Raw genomic sequence first — 19928 nt, forward strand, 5'->3', positions numbered from 1 at the left:
TAGTCCACATTATCTCTTAGTTTGAAAAACAAACAAAAAGCAATAAAACTTAGTGCCTGGTCATGTGCTTTAGTCACTTCTGAAAGAGACCAGGTAGGTGAGCTAATTACCTCACCACCTTGTGTCTCTAATATCCTGTGACCGACACAGCTACAATTATAGTCACTTTCTGTAATGCAATACCCCAGCTCTTTGATTAGTTTCCTTTAGAATATCTAAAACAATTAGACCACGGTATTGACATAACACTTACAAATTTTGGTAGCATTTTCATGCATTTAAACTCAAAATTGTATTTCATGTGCTACGACTTCGATTGAAAATAGTCAAAATGACTTAAATTTAGGGGGGAGGGGGGAACCTCCCAAATGGAGATTTAAATTGCAGCTCTGACTGAATTGTTAAGGCCATCTTTCAAGGAAAAAGAGACTTCACAAAAGAAGTCACTTCTTCCTACTATCAATACGTGCACAGGAGGGTGAAAGTGAAGTGACAGGAGTAGAGGCCTGGCTTGGTGGGATACACAGTGAACCCTACACTTCCTCCTCATTCTCAGACACTTTTAGACCTAATTTTTCTGACCTAAATCCCTTCCCTACAGTGCTTACTTGTTTTCTTCTTCTTTCATGATTGAAAGAGCTTTGGTTATCCAAACTATTACTGCATGAGCTGTGAAAAGCCACCAAATGGCCTTGTGCAGAAGTATTAGCATACAAACCTTTTTCTTTTTTAAATCTGCACAAAATCAAATTGTTAAAAATACCCAGTGCCAGTAGGCTAATTCTTCAGTTTAAAGAGACAGTGAAACAAATCAAGACTTTATATTTTGGATTAGAACACTCAGTCTACATTTTTGGCATAACTGGACACTGGAAAATGCCTATGTTCCTAGCATGCAATAAGCCGTAAGTGGTAGAACTGAGTATGGGGAAATAGTCCTCCCCCGCAACATAAGACTTGTAAACATAAGACTTGTATATGTATTTCTCTCTGTCCTGTACTTTGGAGAAGACATGCTTTGGGAACATCCCTAATAACTGTGCTCTGCTGCCAATGTAAACAGTCAACTGTTTTAGTGCTCCAGATGTCTCCTTGCTTTGTCTACATGGTAGAGCCAGCCCTGCAGGATATAAACCTAATGGCTTAAAGGCAAATATCCTTGTAATTTTGATGCCTTTATAAGGTCTAAATCAAACAAAAATTATAACAAACAACATAAATGGGGAAACATAGCAGGGATGGGAAGATTCAACAGTGCACACCACTTAGAAACACAGTACATAGAAACAATAATAATCAGCATAGCAGAAGTTGATAATCATTTGCTCTGCCTCTTCTTAAAAACACATTAGTCCTATCAATCTAATTAATCCTTTAAACGTAACAGTCAGTAGCTGCAAATTAGAACTCACAACTACTTCTTTTAGTATCTGCAATACAGTTCCCAAATGTGATGATGCTGCCCGTGGGAGCCAGCTGAGGTCACTCAATTAGGGTGAACTGCAAACAAAACGGGGCAGAGAAAAACCCCCAAACGCTGGTGGTTATTCCAATACTTAGTTTACCAAGCCAGCACAGAACAGCTTCTATAGTACCTCACTGGTTACTCAGAAGTCCAAACAACACAGTTCCCTTAAAGTACCCAGCCTCAGGCCTCCCTCCAGACACACACGTCAGATATGATGATGATTACTGAAAATCTTATCTCATCATATAAAAGAAAAGGTTCTTCCAATACCAAAGGATCAGCCACACACCCAGGTCCAATTATAACTTAGATCTTACCCCAAATTCACGCTTATAGCCAATTCTTATTAACTAAGCCAAAAATTATTAAAAAAAGAAAAGAGAGTGAGTGTTGGTTAAAAGATCAATATACATACAGACTTGAATTCAATTCTTGAGGTTCAGATACATAGCAGAGATGAGCTTGTAGTTGCCAAAAGTCCTTTTAGATATATTTCGTAGGTTATAGTCCAACGTCCATATTCAGGGTGACTCCAGTCAGTGATTGGGGATCTCAATTCTTATGGCTTAGGGTTTCCCCCTCTTGAAACCCAAAGCAGATCTGAGATGAAGAAGGATTGTGTCCCAGGGTTTTTATACATTTCCAGCAGCCTTTTGGCCTGAGAAAACAATAGGCTTAACTCTCCTTCTCCCAAACATCCTGGCAATTAGCACAGGGTAATTTATCCATTAAACGGTTCAGATACAGGTTACCACAAACTTCAAAAGAGACATATAGACAATAATACTATCTCATTCAAGTGTCTTCCTAAATGTTAATATTCCTTTTTTGATCTTTGAATCAAAGCTATAGTAATAGACAAGACTTCTTTGCTTACATCACAAGACCTGAGCAAACATCTACCCTTCTACCTTTAACAATGCAGACTTGCATTTCAAAGCTCTATTCATTTATATATCTTCCTAACCAGTCTCTAAAGTTCGGCCATGGGTCAGGTCAGTCTGTGAGTTAATTAACTCTTTCTGGCCCTGTCATCTTTCAATGAGATATTATATTACACTCATAACGTCACACCAAATTAGACTGATTATATGGCTTTTTCCTCAAATTGTGTGAAGATAAACCAGTATGAGTGAATGGCAATTAATATGATTGTGTCCTTCCCTACAACCTTCCCTCAGATTTTTGCTTTGAATTTTCTCATTGATATAAGGAATTATCCTAGTAAAAAGACTGTCAATTTACTTCCTGATGTTGATTAAATTTTTAAAGAAAAAATGCATTCATCCAATTGTCTCAAGGACTGGTTACTTGGATGGCTTATTACTGATTGCTTTCACCATGTCTCCCTTTGTTATGAGAGGAAACGGATTTTCAATTACTACTGGGGGGGTGGGGTGTAAAAACACCTTTTCTTCCTACTCAAATCACAAAATTAAATCTGAATAATTTACTGCATGTTGATCAAGCATGCTGATAATTCTTGACACACACCAGGTGGATGAGGTAATATTTTTTTATTGGACCAACTTCTGCTGATGAAAGAGACAAGCCTTCGAGCTCCACAGAGCTCTTCTTCAGTGCTGTGTGTGGAGCTTGAAAACTTGTGTCATTCACCAACAGAAGTTGGTTCAATAAAATATATTCCCTCACCTACCTTGTGTCTGTCATATCCTGGGACCAACATGGCCACAACACTGCAAACAACTAATAATTCTTAGCATTCAGTGGACTTATCCCAGTTGAAAAATAGCTCAGATTCATTTGTCTACTTTGAAGAATATATTGTGTTGTAATTTCTGTTGTCAATGTCAGCTGCAAGCATTCGTGTTTCATCTTGATGAATACACACAAAAGGGTTGTTCAGGTGGGTTTTTTTGGCTTGCATTTTCCTCTTGGAGAGAGTAGACCTAGACTGCCTTGACTTCAATGGGCTTTGGATCAGGACCCTAATCCAGGCACAGTTGTGCCCTGTACTGCAACCTGCAATATGTACAGCTAATAACTGGAAGGAATTGTATTAATTGTAACTTTCCAAAATGCATGTAAAACTACATGAAGTGCTTTTACATTTACAATTTTAATCAATTTTGTTATGTCATAACAAAAAATAAATAAAACATTCACAAGATAACAAAGCTTGATAGTCATTTTATATTTAAGTATCAACTTTAATCTATGAGCACCCCAAAGTGGGTTGAAAACTAGATATATGTACAAATGACTTTGCCTACCACTGTATTACAGTGACACAGGTGAAACAAAGCATTTGTGAAAGAGAGCAATCATTTAACAGCAATCATCAATAGTAGATAATGCCAAGGACAGGAAGTGAGAATAGAATATATTCCAATGAAAGGTGATTTTAAGTAGAAAAATTACTCAAGGTGGAATTTGACCAGGGCTAATACACTTACTGCTTCAAAAAGTGCTAGGATATTTTTAATGACCACAAGTGTCCAGGGCAGATACTGCAGACAGATAGATGGATATGACAACTGAGTATATATGAACTTTGAAATTTCTCTCCCCTGTGAACATAATCTGAACAAAAACAGAAAATCTGGATTTTCTCTATTGTATTGTATGTTGAAAAGCATCTGTTTACATTTCTCAATGAAGAAGTCACAAGTAATTAGCCAATAAATTAAGTCAAATAAATATTTGAAGTTTGCAAACATTATGGTTCAAATCCTCAGTTGTGTAAATCGGCATGGCTCCATAGGTTTAAATGGAGTTACACTGACTTACATAAGCTAAGGATCTGGCCCTCTGACTGGAAATTCCCTTGTATCTGGGAAATACCAAATGAGTTTTCCATTTATAAATGCCCTACTTCAGTGTTACTCAACAGCTGGTCCCTGAGATCTCCCTGACACAGTTTAGGAAGGCAGCAAGCTGTCCCTAGTATCAAAAAGGTTGAGAAACACTTCTAGTCAATCCCTCAGAGTCTCCTGGCAGGAAAAGCACAATACAAAGACCTGCATACGCTCCCGCCCCCCCTCCCCAGTTATTCTTCTCCATTTTAGAAGCAAGCACAGTTGCTGCCAAACTGTTCGATCATCTCAGGCAATTGTTTTAGGCCTCAAAGCATGATAACCAGTGCATTCCTGGAGTTACTGCACACCTCGGCTTCCCATCTCACTCCTTAAACCACGCAAGACAAACAGCTATGTCTATACTGGGATGGGAGAAAGCCTCCCAGCTAGGGTAGATAGACTCATGCTAGCTCCAGCCCCAACTGCAACATCCACATGGCTATTAGTATGCTAACTTGAGCCTTGCTAGCACAAGTCTGTCTACCTGGACTGGCTCATTCCCAGCTGCCAGAAAGACATACCCATCTCGTACCCCACCCTTCCCTCCAACACAAGACGTACTGCCTGGAATATTTTTTGCTGCCTATATAACACAGATTGCAAAGTCATATTTAACTATTCAGTGGGGCTCTTGATATGGGTATACAATTACTGACATCAAATCAGAATGCTCCATTTCTGACCAGGTTCTATTTCAGAACATACTAGTTTGATATGCAAATGAGTTTTGATTATGGCATTTTTTCTCCTCTTCTAACTCTATTCCTGCTCTTTTATTGCATCAGAGCCTGAAGTAACTGCTGCTAGTAATGGTATTGAGTACCTGTCTTAATAACTAGAGCTATGCCATTGTTTCAGTGACTGGAGAGTTGATAATCTTCATGGCACAGCCATTCTGATTTCTTGGCACCAAGATCTCATACAAACACTGTGATACCTCACAACAGATGCTCCAGATTTTTCAGAACCCAGGATTCTACCTCATTCACTCAATATCCCTTGTCTCCCTAGCACACAAGACCAATGAAGGAGGAGTTAAGAGCAAGTAACCACTGCATCACTGATGGTGGTACATCTCTATGGGGCCCATGCCAACTGGGGCACCCCCTCCTGCCAGGGATTGGGATCGGAGCGAGGGGGCTTGCCCTGCTCCACCTGGCACTCCTGCAAGGGCATGTGGTTAGGGAGCGGGGCTTGCCCCGCTCCGCCCACCCAGCATTCCTGCCGAGGAGCGGGGGAAGCCCCCGTGTCCCAACCCCATTTCCCCGGCAGGAGCAGGGGTGGGGAGGGGCCTCCACTTGCTCTGGCCCAGGGCCCCACAAACCCCTAATCCACCTCTGCATCCCTGACTCTTAGGACTGAATGTGTTTTCCCTGCACTAGGTAAAGTTTTAGTCTGGTCTGGAAATCAGCTACAAAAAATTACTATTATTTGTCATGTATTTATTCTCTTAAAAACTATATCCATGGACTACAAGCTGTTTAAAAAGCTCTATTTATTCTGAGTTTATGGCTCGTGAACTAACACAGCTCCTTCCTGAAACACCTCCTCATGTGAGACATCAAAACACCTACATGAACTATTGGGGGGCTCAGGCTTGGCTTCAAGGACTTAGCACACCTCTAATATATTTCAGAATCAACACAACAAATACGATCACATGCATTATTAAGGCTGTTCACGACACTGAAGTATAACTAGTGAATAAACATCCACAAAGAGGAGTTTGTTTACACACACACGGTGCAATGAGTATGCTGTATGGTTTAGTCATAAAATGCAGGGATATAGAATTACTCAATCCTTTCATGACAGGATTATATAAGACAAACTCTGCCTAGTTTGGATGTATGGTTTTTAAAAGAGTCTCTCTCTCTCTCTCTCTCTAAACATGAGTTAATGATAGCAGATTAACCTATAGCAAACAGGAGTGGAAGTTTTTGACAATGAGAAAAAATATGTCATATACATAGGTATGTTTTACAGAACATAAGAAAATTGTTTTAAGTGGTGTGATTCACCCACATCTCACTATGAAAACTGACTCCTAACAGCTGGGTTTAGCACCTTGGACTGTGCCCCTGAAGTCCATAACGTAACTCACTCATATGCACTGCGATAATTAAACACCATTACCACCTCACCGTTATATGGCAGTTTTCATCCACCTAAAAGTAGACATCTCAAAGTGTCTTACCAAGGTGGGAAAGGGTTATCCACACTTCACAGATGGGAAACTCTGACACAAAGGGGCAACTGACCCAAGATTACATTACAAAGTCAGTAGCAGAGGTAACAAAAAAATCTCATGTCTCGTGACTGCCAGTCTTGGGTTCTATCCTGTGGACCGTGGTGCCCCCATGAATCTATGACCTCACTAAGGATTTTGGAGAAGGCCAGCAAGATGGTTCTTTGGGTCTCCTCTAACTCAGACTTAACTGTCTCATTTCTTATAGTAGGGGAATGATTTATGAGCAACCACTGCCCTTCTCTGCTGCAGGATAAATGGAGCCCAGCTCCATCTATATAGCTGACAACACGTAACCATTTTTCAAGGGATAAATCTGAAAATAAAACAGGGATTTGATGGCTGGTAGGCCCTGCTCCAATCAGCCAGAAGGCTGTGCATAAATTCTAGTCAATTCTGCTTTCATCTCTAACCCAATTTTTAATCCAGAATGGGCAGTAATATCCATACTAACATAAATGCACAAAATATCCATCACATATCTTTCCCCAAAGCACGGAGATCGATGTCTGCCAATGAAGTATAATTTTATTTATGCTCCTTTATTGAACACACTAACGTCCCCATTTGTGTGTCATTTGACACTTATCTTCTTCTCCCTTTCACCTCACTCACTCCATCCACCTCCATATTTAATTTTTTCCTCTTTTTAATATCCCCTTTTCTCTGATTTAATTCTATTTCACATTCATCCACCTTCTGTTTTTAAACTGTCCAGGAAAACCTGAAGACCTGTGACAAAACAGCATTCATGAACAACGTTCAGATTGTGCCTAGATTTTACCTAAAGGCTTGTATACATTTAGTTCACAGCAGGCTGAGGTGCGACTTTACCCCATACTAACTTGCCTCACACTAACTTTCTATGTGGAGCTTACTTTAATTTTCTCCCACTGCAAAGTGGGGTTGATCAAAGCACACTAGTAAATTGTTAGTGCACATTCGTAGGGTCCACATGGACAGTTAGTGCATGGCAGGCTAGTGCACAGTAGATTCACAGCTCAGTTTGTGGCAAAAAAATGTTCATGTAGACAAGCCCTTAGATCAGTGGTTCTCAAACTTTTGTACTGGTGACCCCTTTCACACAGCAAGCCTCTCAGTGCAACCCCCCTTATAAATTAAAAACATTTGTTTATATTTAACACTTTTATAAAGGCTGGAGGCAAAGCAGGGGCTTAGAGGTGGAGGCTGAGAGCTCGTGACCCCCACATAATAACCTCAAAACCCTCTGAGGGGTCACAACCCCCAGTTGGAGACCCCCTGCCTTAGATAAATATTTCATCCAACAGCCAACATTTGTATCCTCAGAATGACTTTACTGCTAAGATATGTAAGTCTTTTTTTATTTGCTAAATTCACTGACTGACAGAGGCCAACTCACCACAGTCTACATCAGCAACAGTGTGGTGGGTTTGAGGTATGCTAGTTTAAAATTAATTTCACTGTTAGATCCTGTTTTGTGGCCAGAGAGGTTTGGCAAAAATCACTTATAACTTTTGAACAATGAGTTTGACATAAAGTAACCTCCTACACTTAACCGCTGGGCTGTCATCACTAGAAGAATGCGTGACCCATGGCTTAAAACATAGTGGTATTTTCTGTTTCAATATTTATTTGACTCTTTCATGCTTCTGAAAGAAGAGACAGTGAGGTGTTGCATTTATCCAGAGGAAGACATAGAACTATTATGTCTCTTTAGCGTTTTCCCTTAATGTTCAACCATAGCCCTCCCCTAAGAGCAGGAGTAACAAACAAACCACTCTGTCCTCAATCGCTCTTGAGCAAGTCTGATCTATGTGCTCAGCTGGAGAAATGACAACTGTTCAAAGACTGATAAGATCAGGTAAATCGGGGTTGTGATATTGAGGAAGAGGCAGTAAAAATTAGTTTTCAGAGGCCAAACACCCTGCATAAAATTGTTTGCATGTACAATGGCCACCATCACCTAGCCAGATTTAGTTAATCTCCATTTAATACAGTATATAAATATTGGCACCATTTATAAGGACTTAAGGCTGCAGTCAGTGGAAAATTATCTGGGTAAGGTTGATGTTGAAAGCTGCAGGACTGAAAATAAGGAAAACACTTCTTGCTTTGAATTCTTGTGAAAAAACTTTTTGTAAGTGATATTTCACCTGAGCCTTCGGTGACCACTCTGAAAGATTCTGCTTTGGTAAAGCCGCCAGATGCAGTGACTTATATAAACAGTGCCTTACACACTCTACAATTCCTTGTTCACTGAATTTAACACCTGCAGAATTCCATGTTCTAGCCATTAAATCTATCCTTTGGATGCAGCCAGGCACCTGACATTTTGTTCTTTCTGCCCTGCTGGGATCTGTCTGCAGCTTCTTCTTTCTGTGCTGCTCTCACCACAAGGAGAAGTGCATAAGTTGCAAATTCTCCTGCCCTGTGGCCCACAGAAGGAAACAGAAAGCAGGACAACAATTCTCCTGGCTTGTCAGAACTGCCCTTGCCTTTTTTTAAAAGAGTGCGCTCTGGTGCGCGTGATAGTCCTGGGCTGAGCTGTGGGTGCTGAGCAGAGCTCACTCCCACCAGAGATGCGAAAATGTGACTGGGAGATCTGAACAGGGCTGCAGAGGGAGAGTGGAGACAGTCAGGGACCAATTGTGAAGCACGCAAGGCTGATTCAGGCAATCTGGGGCCCTTGGCACACTATGATAAAGAGCCCCCCTGTGGCTTCACTCCCAAGACCCTCCTTCCCCATTTGAAGTGAAGATGGCAAGAAGCCTGCTCTCAGAGAGCTTTAACCAGCTTACACATGTAGATACTGTCTCCACAGGGACCCTAGGCATCTAGCCTTATTGGGAATAACTCTCCCTCTTTTACAGGGGTTCCATAGATGTTATTGCACTTCCAAAGAGGACTCAACAACGTATGATATGGGGAGGGGTCAACAAATTAAGCTCAATTAACTTTCCTGTGGAACTGAAGAGTGCTTGCCATAGAATTTGGGTCCAGTGCACCACAGAGTACATTGAGGCCCAGCTGATATACCCACAGCCAGATTTTCAAATATAGCCTCCTGAGCTGCAAGTACAGAACAGCAGTTGCCTTCCTGGGCTTCAGTGCAGTACCCAATAGTTGGCCAATTGAACCGAGTGTGTATAACAGCACACTGGGGTGTTGAGAGCTGGGACACTCTTCTGGATTAGAAAGATTTGGTGCAATTTAGAGGGAATTTGGCTATCAAAATGATCCACTGATATTGAGCAGAGTGTCAGCTGGGCTTAGAGTATATTGAAGGCCGCAGCTGGTTTGTGTGTAGATGCTAGGGAAAAGTCTGTGGCGAAGGAGGAGGAAAGAGGGCAATGGAAAGGAGTGTGCATTGTCCAAAGAAAGGTCCTGCCATAAGTCAGTTCCCTTTTCCCAGTTGCCAAACCCTTCAAACATACACATACCAGAGGCATACAGCCCTAATCACACACCTTTCCAGCTGCTAAACCGTACCACCAAAAGTAGTCATCCTATACTCTAGTCGCAGATCTCCACAGAACCTAACAGCCCGCAATGAATTATGCTAATACAAAACTGCAGATAGCTACATATTACCATTATCTCAAGCATGGAGAAGTTTGCAACAAAGTTCTCTTCTGCTGGTGCAGAAATTGTCTCTAATGCACTCCACAGATTTTTGTAATGTACAGATGTCACATAATATCCCAGGCTAACATTTCGTGTTGCTCTTTAAATATGGGCTGTATCTTGAGATGGGTTGACATTATATAATTAGTAAATCTGCATACACATTCAGAGCACAGGAGCATCCATATAGTTTCTTTGTCTTGTTCTAAGTTTAGCATGGCTCCAGTCAAGTTACTGATCTCACTAGTGAGACGTAATTATATGAGCGTAATCAGTTCAAAGAACAGATATTCTGATTTGAAAAAGATAAAAAAACCTACCTGTACGGAACCTGGAGTGGAATTCATTTGATACATATGAGAGAAATATACAAATTTTCCCAGGAGGCAAATTCAAGTGCCACTATAACGGCTCCCTTAACTGTTATGGGTTGAATTTTGCATATCTTTGTTTCTATGCCATTTTGCTCCAACATATTATAAAATTATAATAAATAGTGAATCCAACACTTAAAAACCATAAGCAAATCACATACTGTACATACTTTTAAAATCTTATATGAGTCAATAATATGCAGCTTACTTCTACTGTAAGATTAACAGGTTAAGTTATTATATTTGACCAGTACATTGTTTAGTAGAGTGGGTCTGGAATTGAAAATGCTGTTTCAATGAAACCAAAATTTTTGGTGGGAAAGGGTCAGTTTCATCAGAGTCAGAAAGCAATAGCTGCATTCTATAATAGTTGATAGCCTACTGGTTAGGGCACTCACCTAGGAGGTGGGAAAAGCAGGTTCAAGTTCCTGCTCTGCCTGATTCAGACTATTGGCTATTCTGGTGTGGGTCTCTCTCAGTCTCTGTTTTTTCACTAAAAAAACCTCAATGTAGAATGGGAAATTTTTTGAAATCACAAAATTTGTCACAGGATGGGAAAACAGCTTCTGGCCCAGCCCTACTGTCCAGTGCAGGAAGTATAACGGCTTACACAGTCCTGAGATATCTGGGTTTGGCAGCAGTTCCATTTTGTTTTGTTATTTTGACCACTACAGTTGAGGCCTGTTATCAAGATGCTGTATGGGGACTCTGCTATGTTTTTCAGACTTGCTGAACAAACAACAGAGTAGAATGAAAGGACTCTATGCTCCAGCACCCTAGCTAGAAGAAAAATGCCTCAAATGGGAGAAGAGGGAAGGAGAGTTAGAGAAGTTTTTAGTTATCTACTTACTGAGTCTCAGTCCCCAGTAGCATCTCCACCTTCTCTCCTGCGTGGTTGCTAAGGACAGTTAATCTGAAGAGGTGACTTGTAGAGCTCTGCCGAGAGTACAGCATAGTGGAACTATTCTTTACGGGTGAGGAATTCAGCTCCTCACTGTCGCATTGTTCAACCAACAGCTGGTCCCTCAAGGAATAATCTGTGACATTGTAGCTCTCCTCACTGCAAAACAAGGGAAAAAACCTAACACTTTTGCTCAGAGTAAACAATTCTCCACTAAACATGTCCAGAAGCAAATTCAGGAGTAGCACCCATTTCCCAGGCTTTTCCACAGCACATAATTATTCTGACACTTTCAGCCCTTTAGCAATATTTTTTCCTCCGAAATTTACAAAGCATCTGCTTGTCAAAGATGCAAAAGAAATTAATCTTTGCGCTTTAAGGCATTTCAGTGAGCAACACAGTTTACACGGCTTTGACACTCCTTGGGTGATGTAAGCTTAGCTTTCTCCGTAGCAAATGGAGAATAATGTCTTCTGGTTTATTTTCTGTAATTCCTAAGCAATACTTGACATCCAAAAGCAACTCTTCGTTATATGCTTTACTGGAAGTTGCACACTTTGTTGCTTTTGTAGGTTGAGCACACTACACACACCAGGGGCTCTTTGCACACCTCCCTCCCTAAGCTCTCTGTATGCCACCCTACCATCTACTTCTATTTCAGGGACTCCTGGCAACTTCCACCCTCATGCCAGGGACCCTGTGCACCTCCCCTTCCCCTACACCAGGGGCTCTCTGTCCCCGCCATCGCCCATACAATTGTCCCTCACGCTTCCCCCCATTGCGGATCTCTGGGTTCCCCTTCATAGCCCTCTTTCCCACCACACTAGGGTCCCCCATTGTTCCACTACCAGGGGTTCTGTATGCCACCCCCCAAACCCATTTTCTTTCCCCTGCCCACTCAGTATGCACCCCTAGGCCTCCAAGAGCAGGGCTCTCCATTCTCTCCCACTGCCAGACCTTTTGTTTCTGTGTTCACCCCCCATTTCTCCCATGGCTGCATCCTCCATTTTCCCCCAACCATGCCAGGGGCTCTCTGAGCATCCCCATTCCCTTCTTCCCCCATCGTTTTTTTCTCTCTCCCTTTCTGGCTCAGAGAGAAGTCATTCAGAGTGTCAATTTTTTTTTAACTGTATTAGGAGGCTGAGTAAAGCTAAGCTGAGCTGGAGGGTGTTATGCTGGAAGATGTTAATTGTTGCCATCTTTGATCTACAGACAATTACAAAGGTGGCTGAAGCTCTCTGTGTGCTAACCAGACGCCCAGGGTACTGTGCGCCCCTCATTAGGGTTTTTTTTCCTTCATATTTTCACTAAAATAGGGTTCTGCTCAATGATTCCTAGGACATTCCCTGAAATTTTGGACTTGATCAGATGCAGCATTCAAAAGTTGGAAGCTTGGAGGTGTGCTATAAGACCTGAAAGATCAGAGAACTGAAGTAAGGGAGACCCTGCCCCAGCAGGAGAGGGAGACTCCCTTCCCCAGCGTCTAAGGAGCGAAGGTACCCAACCAAGGGGGAAGAGGGTAAGAACCCACAGGGGTTGAGAGGGGCTGGGGTTCAGAGTGAGGAGCAAACCCAGATCCCTCCCATGCTTCACCTCCTCGGGCCACTAGTGGTGCCCTTGGTGCCACAAGAGCAGGGGCAAGGATTAGCATCCTAGCCTCTGCCAAGAAAAGCGCAGGACCCACCATACTAACACTGGTCATCTTGTCACAGCATGTACAGGAGCTGGACCACAATCTATTACAATGTTTCAAAACTTGGTATATGGCAATTAACGCCATTATGGCTTCAAGCAAATGGTTGATGACTGCTGTCACCTATTCTCACCTCGTACTGGCGTTGCTGAAATATAGTATAGTAATGTATATCTTTTAGACATATGATCTCTTTTCCAATATGAGATAAATAAAAACATACTATTTATTCTAGTGAATACAAAAAACAAGACCACCGTGTGAGCTCGATAACTGCACTAAAAGTATTTAAAGACATACTGACAAGAGGTAGAGCTCAAAAGCTCCACTTCATCTTACAATGCTTATTATGGGGTGGCTTTGGGGAAGAAGGTGGGCAAGGATGTGTCGTCTGAATTCTATAAATATATGTATTTTAAGATACCACTTTTTCTTTTTTTTCTTTTTTTCCTTTTTTTTAAAGTGATACTCAAGCAATACAATGCATGTACCTCCCTGCAGGCTCTGAAAGCAGCTGTTAACTGACAAACACTCATTACACTGCTAAGCACATTCCTGACAAAAATAATCAGCGGATTCTGGGCAAAAGAACTAATAAGCTATGGCTGCCTACAAATAAATACACCACAGCTGTCGGCTAACCAAACACATTGGGCAATAGACATTTGGAAACAGAAGAACTCAGGACCTCTTCTCAGTCAGGTAAGGATAGGTTGCACTAGTTCAGACGGTGGAGGGTGGGAGGTGTAGAGGGGAAAACACACACGAGAAGATGCGGCATTCCATATAGTAGTGGGTGGTGGAGCATGCATGTGCGTGCGTGCATGCACACACACACACACACACACACACGCTGTTCATTACAAACCAAGGAAGCAAAAAAAATGCATATGAAGTACTACTCTGAATCATATTCCAGGATTATTTGGACATGCAATAGCATTTTTATATATATTAAAAATTTCTGAATTACTTTTGTTTAGAGTTACTAAAATGGAAAAAAAATGGATGCCATGAAGAAATACAATTTAAAAAAATCTGTTACCCAAGCACCAAGACTTAAAAACTTACACTCCTTCTCCCTAAACAATTTAGTCATTCATCTTCCTAAATCTGAACTACTCTAGCTAATCAAGAATCTCTCTTTGCCGTGTCTTCAGCTTTTGTGTAAGAGAACGCCTGGTCAGGTCATCTTGTTACTTGAGGTTTCTGTACGCTGTCAGTAAACAGTTACTTCAACCCCTCCCGGCCTCCAATCCATTAACATTTATCTGACAACAGGTGCCTGAACTGTGGAATCTCCAGACATCTTCAGAAACATGCCTAAGCACTCCACACTGTGAATCCAAGCAGGTTTCTTTTATATTTGTTGTTTTAGCCAACTTACTAATTCATGTCCAATGAATGTAAAGAAATGCTAGAAAAGCCTTTCAAGGAGAAGTTCATCTTAATGACATTTCCAGTTCTTTAAACTGTTTACCTGCATTCAGCTACCAAAACATGATTTAAGGAGCATTCAAAAGAATTTGCACCACTTACTTTGGAAACAGAATTGCTCAGCTAGAAAAAACACAAATTGAAAGCCTTTTTTCCTTGCACTGGATAACGGGTGTGTATTTCCCGTAATTGTCTTATATGTGATTGTAAATTCACCAGCTGTTCATCAAGATGAGTTACTTTTTAAAGGCAGCTGATAACTACCTAGCTCTATCAGTTTCAGTAAGCCTACTCTGGATTGTAAACTGTGACAAGGCCCCCACTACTAAAACCAGGCAGGGTCATTTTTCAGATTTATTGTCCCCCAAGGGCTTGATGAAACAGAAAGAAAAATCCCAAATCTGGTAATCTTCTGTACAGCAGCACAGAAAAAAATGATCCCATGGTCAATATATTTCTCAATTGTTTCTGATTGTGCAGTAAGAAATTCTCCTTTTAGTTCAAACCAGTAGTATTTATAGTTATACTAACTATCCTGGTATGGACTACTAATCCACGAATTAACCAGTCACCAATATGTGAACCAATTAGATACTAACCATCTAGCAATGAGATATGAATAGAAGCCAATAATAATTCTAGGTTTCACAGCAACTGTTCTGTTTAATTTCAGAAGGTTTGCTTTATTCAACTCTCCTTAAACAGATAATCCAACGGAACCATCACTCTTTCAGAGACTTCCTGTCTCTCTCTCTCTCTCCAGTAAGTCAAAAGCTACAGCTTAGTCAAGTCACAACTTCACTTATGGCCTGTGGGGTACAATATGAGTTGCACGGCTCCACTGAGGTACAGTCTATTCTGTAGGTTTTTCCTTATTGTCTGCAGTAAAGAGATACTACTATCCACTTCTCTTAATAGCTGAAGTCTGTAAAACAAACTGACTCAAGATAATAGGTGGAAATATACAGAAAACTGAACACCTTTTAAGATGAATTTTACCTATATTATTTCATAAGAATGCCCATAAATCCTTATCAACTCAACAGTATAATAGTAAATGAATCTACATTCATATGAAGAAATGCATTTTTAATCGACTTCAGAATATTTGCTACAATGGAACAGAGCAAAAGTCCACTCTGCCTCAAAGCATGAGCCATTCCTGATGCTGTAGTGCCCTGTGAAGCACTTGGGCCATTCTTTTCTGCTCTACATAGCGAATGGTTCATTACTGAAATTTGTGAATTAGTAGTCCCTGCCAGCATAGTTTATGTAACTATGAATATTCTTCTTATTCACTCACTGGGATTGTTGACACACATTTTTACTTTTGTTCTGCACAATCTGCAAACACTGATTTTATAACTTTGTGAGAGCAAAATTTCTAAGATTTAGGGATTGAACAAAGGTCCGTTTGCATTATGTTCTGGAACCTCTGAATAGTGTGTTTTGCCCCTACTCATGTTGGCAGATATACATCAACTCACAAGCATGTGCACTGTCCAATAGAAGATGGCAGACCGAAGTCATTCATTGCCTGAAAATACTGGATACAAGCCCTGACAAAAATCACATAACTCTTTAGCACTAAAAAGATTAAACAGCAACTCAATCAAAATCCCATTTCAGATTATCTAATATCTATGTTCATCTTTTTGAGAAGACAGTAACGTTGATCTGCTTATTTCCAAGTAGTTCTTTCAAGCTTTCTTCTCTAAGCAGTAAATCACACAAAACTGACAGAGTACAGCCCCAAGCTATAAGATTTTACATCACACACTATCAATCATATTATTGTACAACCATGCAAGATAAAATCAGCACCTAGTCAAACCAGAACATATGGTATATGCTTCTTCACTACACAACTAGAGATCTCCCCCCCCATTTTTTTTTTCTGATTGATTTTTTTTTTAAAGTAACTTCTCTGCTCAGCAGAATAAAAGAGAGGTAGTTTAAGATTCATTTCAACTTCTGGAAAGCCACTTGTAATATGTCATTGACTAACAGCTCTGCTTTCCTTCTTTCTGCTTTTTGAATTCAACCAAAACAGCCAATTTAGACACTGTCAAGGTTCAGAAGGTGTTGAACTGCACAAAATCTCACTGCAAACTCAAAATGTTTAAAAATACTTGTTCTCTGTCCAAACAAAGTCTCAGTGAATTGAGTGAGTGTTTTGTTGTAGGACTATGCCAATTATTTAAATATAATTAAATAAAAAACCTGATATCTTCTAGATAAAGTTCCTCTAAGCAGTGGCAGGACACCGTGCCCTAAATCACACATTAGCACTGTACAAATCAATGTAAGCAGTACTATATAATAGAGGTACGCAAGCCAACAAAGGCATCAACCTGGTTCTGGCTTATCTCTATGTCTATGGAATACTATAAGCCAAAGAAATGCCAACCCAGTGAGTATGTTCTTGCAAGGATAACGGCCATATATAGCACTCCATGTGTTTTCTTATGAATAATTGTTTTGGACAGATTCCATCACTTGGCATGGGCTTTAACTTGGAGCTGCAGCACCTTCGTTTGTTGTAACTAGCCAGATCTATAATCTGAACCAGCAGTTCTCAAACTGTGGGTTGGGACCCCAAAGTGGGTCTCAACCCCATTAAAATGGGGTTGCCCCACTCCCCACTGGGCAGAGGAGAGGCTCAGGCTTTGGCTTCAGCCCTGGGCAGTGGGGCTGAGGTTACAGGCCCCGCCACCTGAGGTTGAAGCCGCTGGGCTTTGGACCCCCGTCCTGGGGTCGTGTAGTAGTTTTTGTTGTCAAAAGTGGTTCATGGTACAATGAAGTTTGAGAATCCCTGATCTGAACCATCATTCTAGTGCTACTGTCTTCCTTCTACTTTATTTTGAAAATATGAACATGGTAAGCATTTATGAATTAGAAATATAACAGTAATGGTGCAAGCAGCTTTTGTTTGGTCTGTCTACTGTACAGGTAAAAATGTCACTAAAGTATGTTATTTTGCAGGACTGTAGGAAATCAAAGAGTTTTAATTGTTAATATTAAGTCTCATGGTATTAAGAACAAAGTATACAATCAATGAAGCATATGCCCTCATCTCAAAAGATGTATTTCCTCTCTTGCAAAAATATAGTTTCTTTTTGTGGGGAGGGAAGTTAAATTACTTTGAGATATTTACACTCTACTGGAGGGCTGGACCTCCCAAATTTTAGGACCTCCCTATTTTAATAGTACTCTATATTTGTATAATATTATATAAAGTATAGCTGCTTAAACCAACATTTGCATATATCTTACTGCTGGCTGTCTCTATAGGGAAATACAGAATTTAATATTTTCAATTCAAGCCAGATTCTTGATCTTGATAGTTTTACACTAGCATAAAGGAATTCCTTCTGACTTACACTAGTGTAAACCAGATCAGTCAGACCCCACATCTGTTTTGTCCGCAAGGAGTGAGAAACAGCTGCAATTGCTAGACAGAATGAAATTTCAGGTTTTGCACTAAAATTAACACACACGAGTCTTCAGTCCTCACACACCCACAAAGTTAATTCCCTGAGGAAGCAGTGTGTATTGCAAAGAAAGACAGAGATAAGCACAGCTGCATTCTGTTGGGATTGTCATATTGGTGCACTAAATAATTAATATAATTCCACCTCTTAAAAAAAAACAACCACCCCTCATTCATCACAAATCTCAAAATGCCACTTGCAACCAGAAAATAGCAGTGCTGACACAGACTGACAAAATATGCAGATATGCAAAACTTCAAAAACTACACTCTAGCAAGCGATTTTAATGATTTTAAAAAAAAAAAAAAAACAAAGACCAATTTTCAGTTAGATTGTAATTTGCAAGTTAGTTTCCTAGGCACCAACTCAGCAACAATACAGTATTTCCCACAGCAAGCAAGCTCATATAAGATTGCAGAAGCTTTCATGGATATATGAGACAAAGAAGCCAGAACTATTGTGTTGCTAAACTGGACCTCCTTAAGATCTGAAGAACTCATTTTAATCCCCTAGATTAAATAATATTTTTCCAATATTGGAAAATTTCAGTAAATGTATTTTTTTTTTTAGTGACATGCAGTTTAAGAGTTACGAGCAGCTTCCACTTTTCAACAGGTAGGCAGTTAATTATTAGTTTTTGCAAGACCCCATTATAATCTACCAAGAAGCCCTAAGCCGCCAGCCCCCACCCCACCTCTTCCTGCCCCCACTCCACCTCAGGCCCCATCCCACCGCTTCCACCCATTTCTGCCCCCTCCCCAAAGCGTGCCCCATCCCTGCTCCTCCCCCCTCCCCCAGCAGCGCCTCCAGCACACCACGGAACAGCTGATCTCTGAGGTTGGAAAGCACTGGGAGGGAGAGGGAGGAGTTGATTGGTGGAGCTGCGTGTGGACGGGAGGCAGTGGGGGTGGAAGGGAGCTGGCTGCCGGTGGGTGCTAAGCACCCATTAAATTTTTTTCTGTGGTGCCTAGGCAATAAATATGTCCCGAGACCGCCCAGAAGTCTCCAGTAAAATCATGGGGGGGAGTGGAGGAAAGAGACTTGACAATTCTGATAGTTCTAAGGTAAAAGTTTAGTGCACTGGATAAGGTACACTACATGTTAGGATAGGCATGTGTGGGATCCAGGGATCTTGAAAGGTGTGTTGTGTGGGCTGTTGATCCTTGTTGCAGTAGAGATGTATCTGCAGGTTTTGCATCTGCTGTTCTGGAAGGGTCTGGTGCTGCTTTGAGAGTTGGTGTGTCCTGGTCTGCGGGGAGCTTGCTTCTGGTGATGAGCTTGGAGAGATTGTGGGGGGAAGGGGTTGTTTGAAGGTCAGAAGTGGGGGTTCAGGAAAGAACTTTCCTGAACAAATGCCCCAACAACTATGGTGCTGACCAGAGACGCCGCGACCCAGTGCTTTACATTCCGTGACCCAGTACTGGGTACCCACAGTTTGAAAACCACTGGAATAAGACATTAGTTCACCCTCCTGGCCTCTCCAGTATCCTGAGACCAACACAGCTACAAATACACTATATAAGTAAAAAAACCTGGAAAATGTACAGTAAATAAACACAAATTATTCCTTCACTCTTTCAAATGGGTCTCAAATTTGAAACCAATAAAATGTAAGTACAAATGAATCTGTTATTTTAGCTTATTACCATTAAGAATACCTGCAAGTTCCACACTGAAATCTTTAGTATTTCATTACAAAAGTTGCTTCCTTTTATTTGTGTTGAGGTATCTACTTGCCTTTTTAATTAGGAAAATGAGGTTTTTCCTTTTTTTTTTTTTTTTGGCATCTGGTGCACAAACCCAGTTTTGCAAGCAGCTGTGAACAGGTAACATTCCAAAGTATTATTTAACCTTTGGGTGGTTTCCAATTTATGAAGTCCAGCTGCAT

General features: G+C 40.9%; 1 protein-coding gene across 3 annotated transcripts in view; it reads right to left on the reverse strand.

The window, feature by feature from the left end:
• The window catches only part of ARHGEF26 (Rho guanine nucleotide exchange factor 26), a 104046-nt gene that overhangs the window by 10821 nt on the left and 73297 nt on the right, over window positions 1-19928 (reverse strand). For all 3 annotated transcript variants that reach the window (XM_039489590.1, XM_039489589.1, XM_039489591.1), the window contains exon 12: window positions 11366-11575. In XM_039489590.1, coding sequence (XP_039345524.1) covers window positions 11366-11575 — 210 coding nt within the window. The remainder of the gene's footprint in view (window positions 1-11365; window positions 11576-19928) is intronic.

This window comes from Mauremys reevesii, linkage group 9 (assembly GCF_016161935.1).
Source record: "Mauremys reevesii isolate NIE-2019 linkage group 9, ASM1616193v1, whole genome shotgun sequence".
Lineage (NCBI taxonomy): Eukaryota > Metazoa > Chordata > Testudines > Geoemydidae > Mauremys > Mauremys reevesii.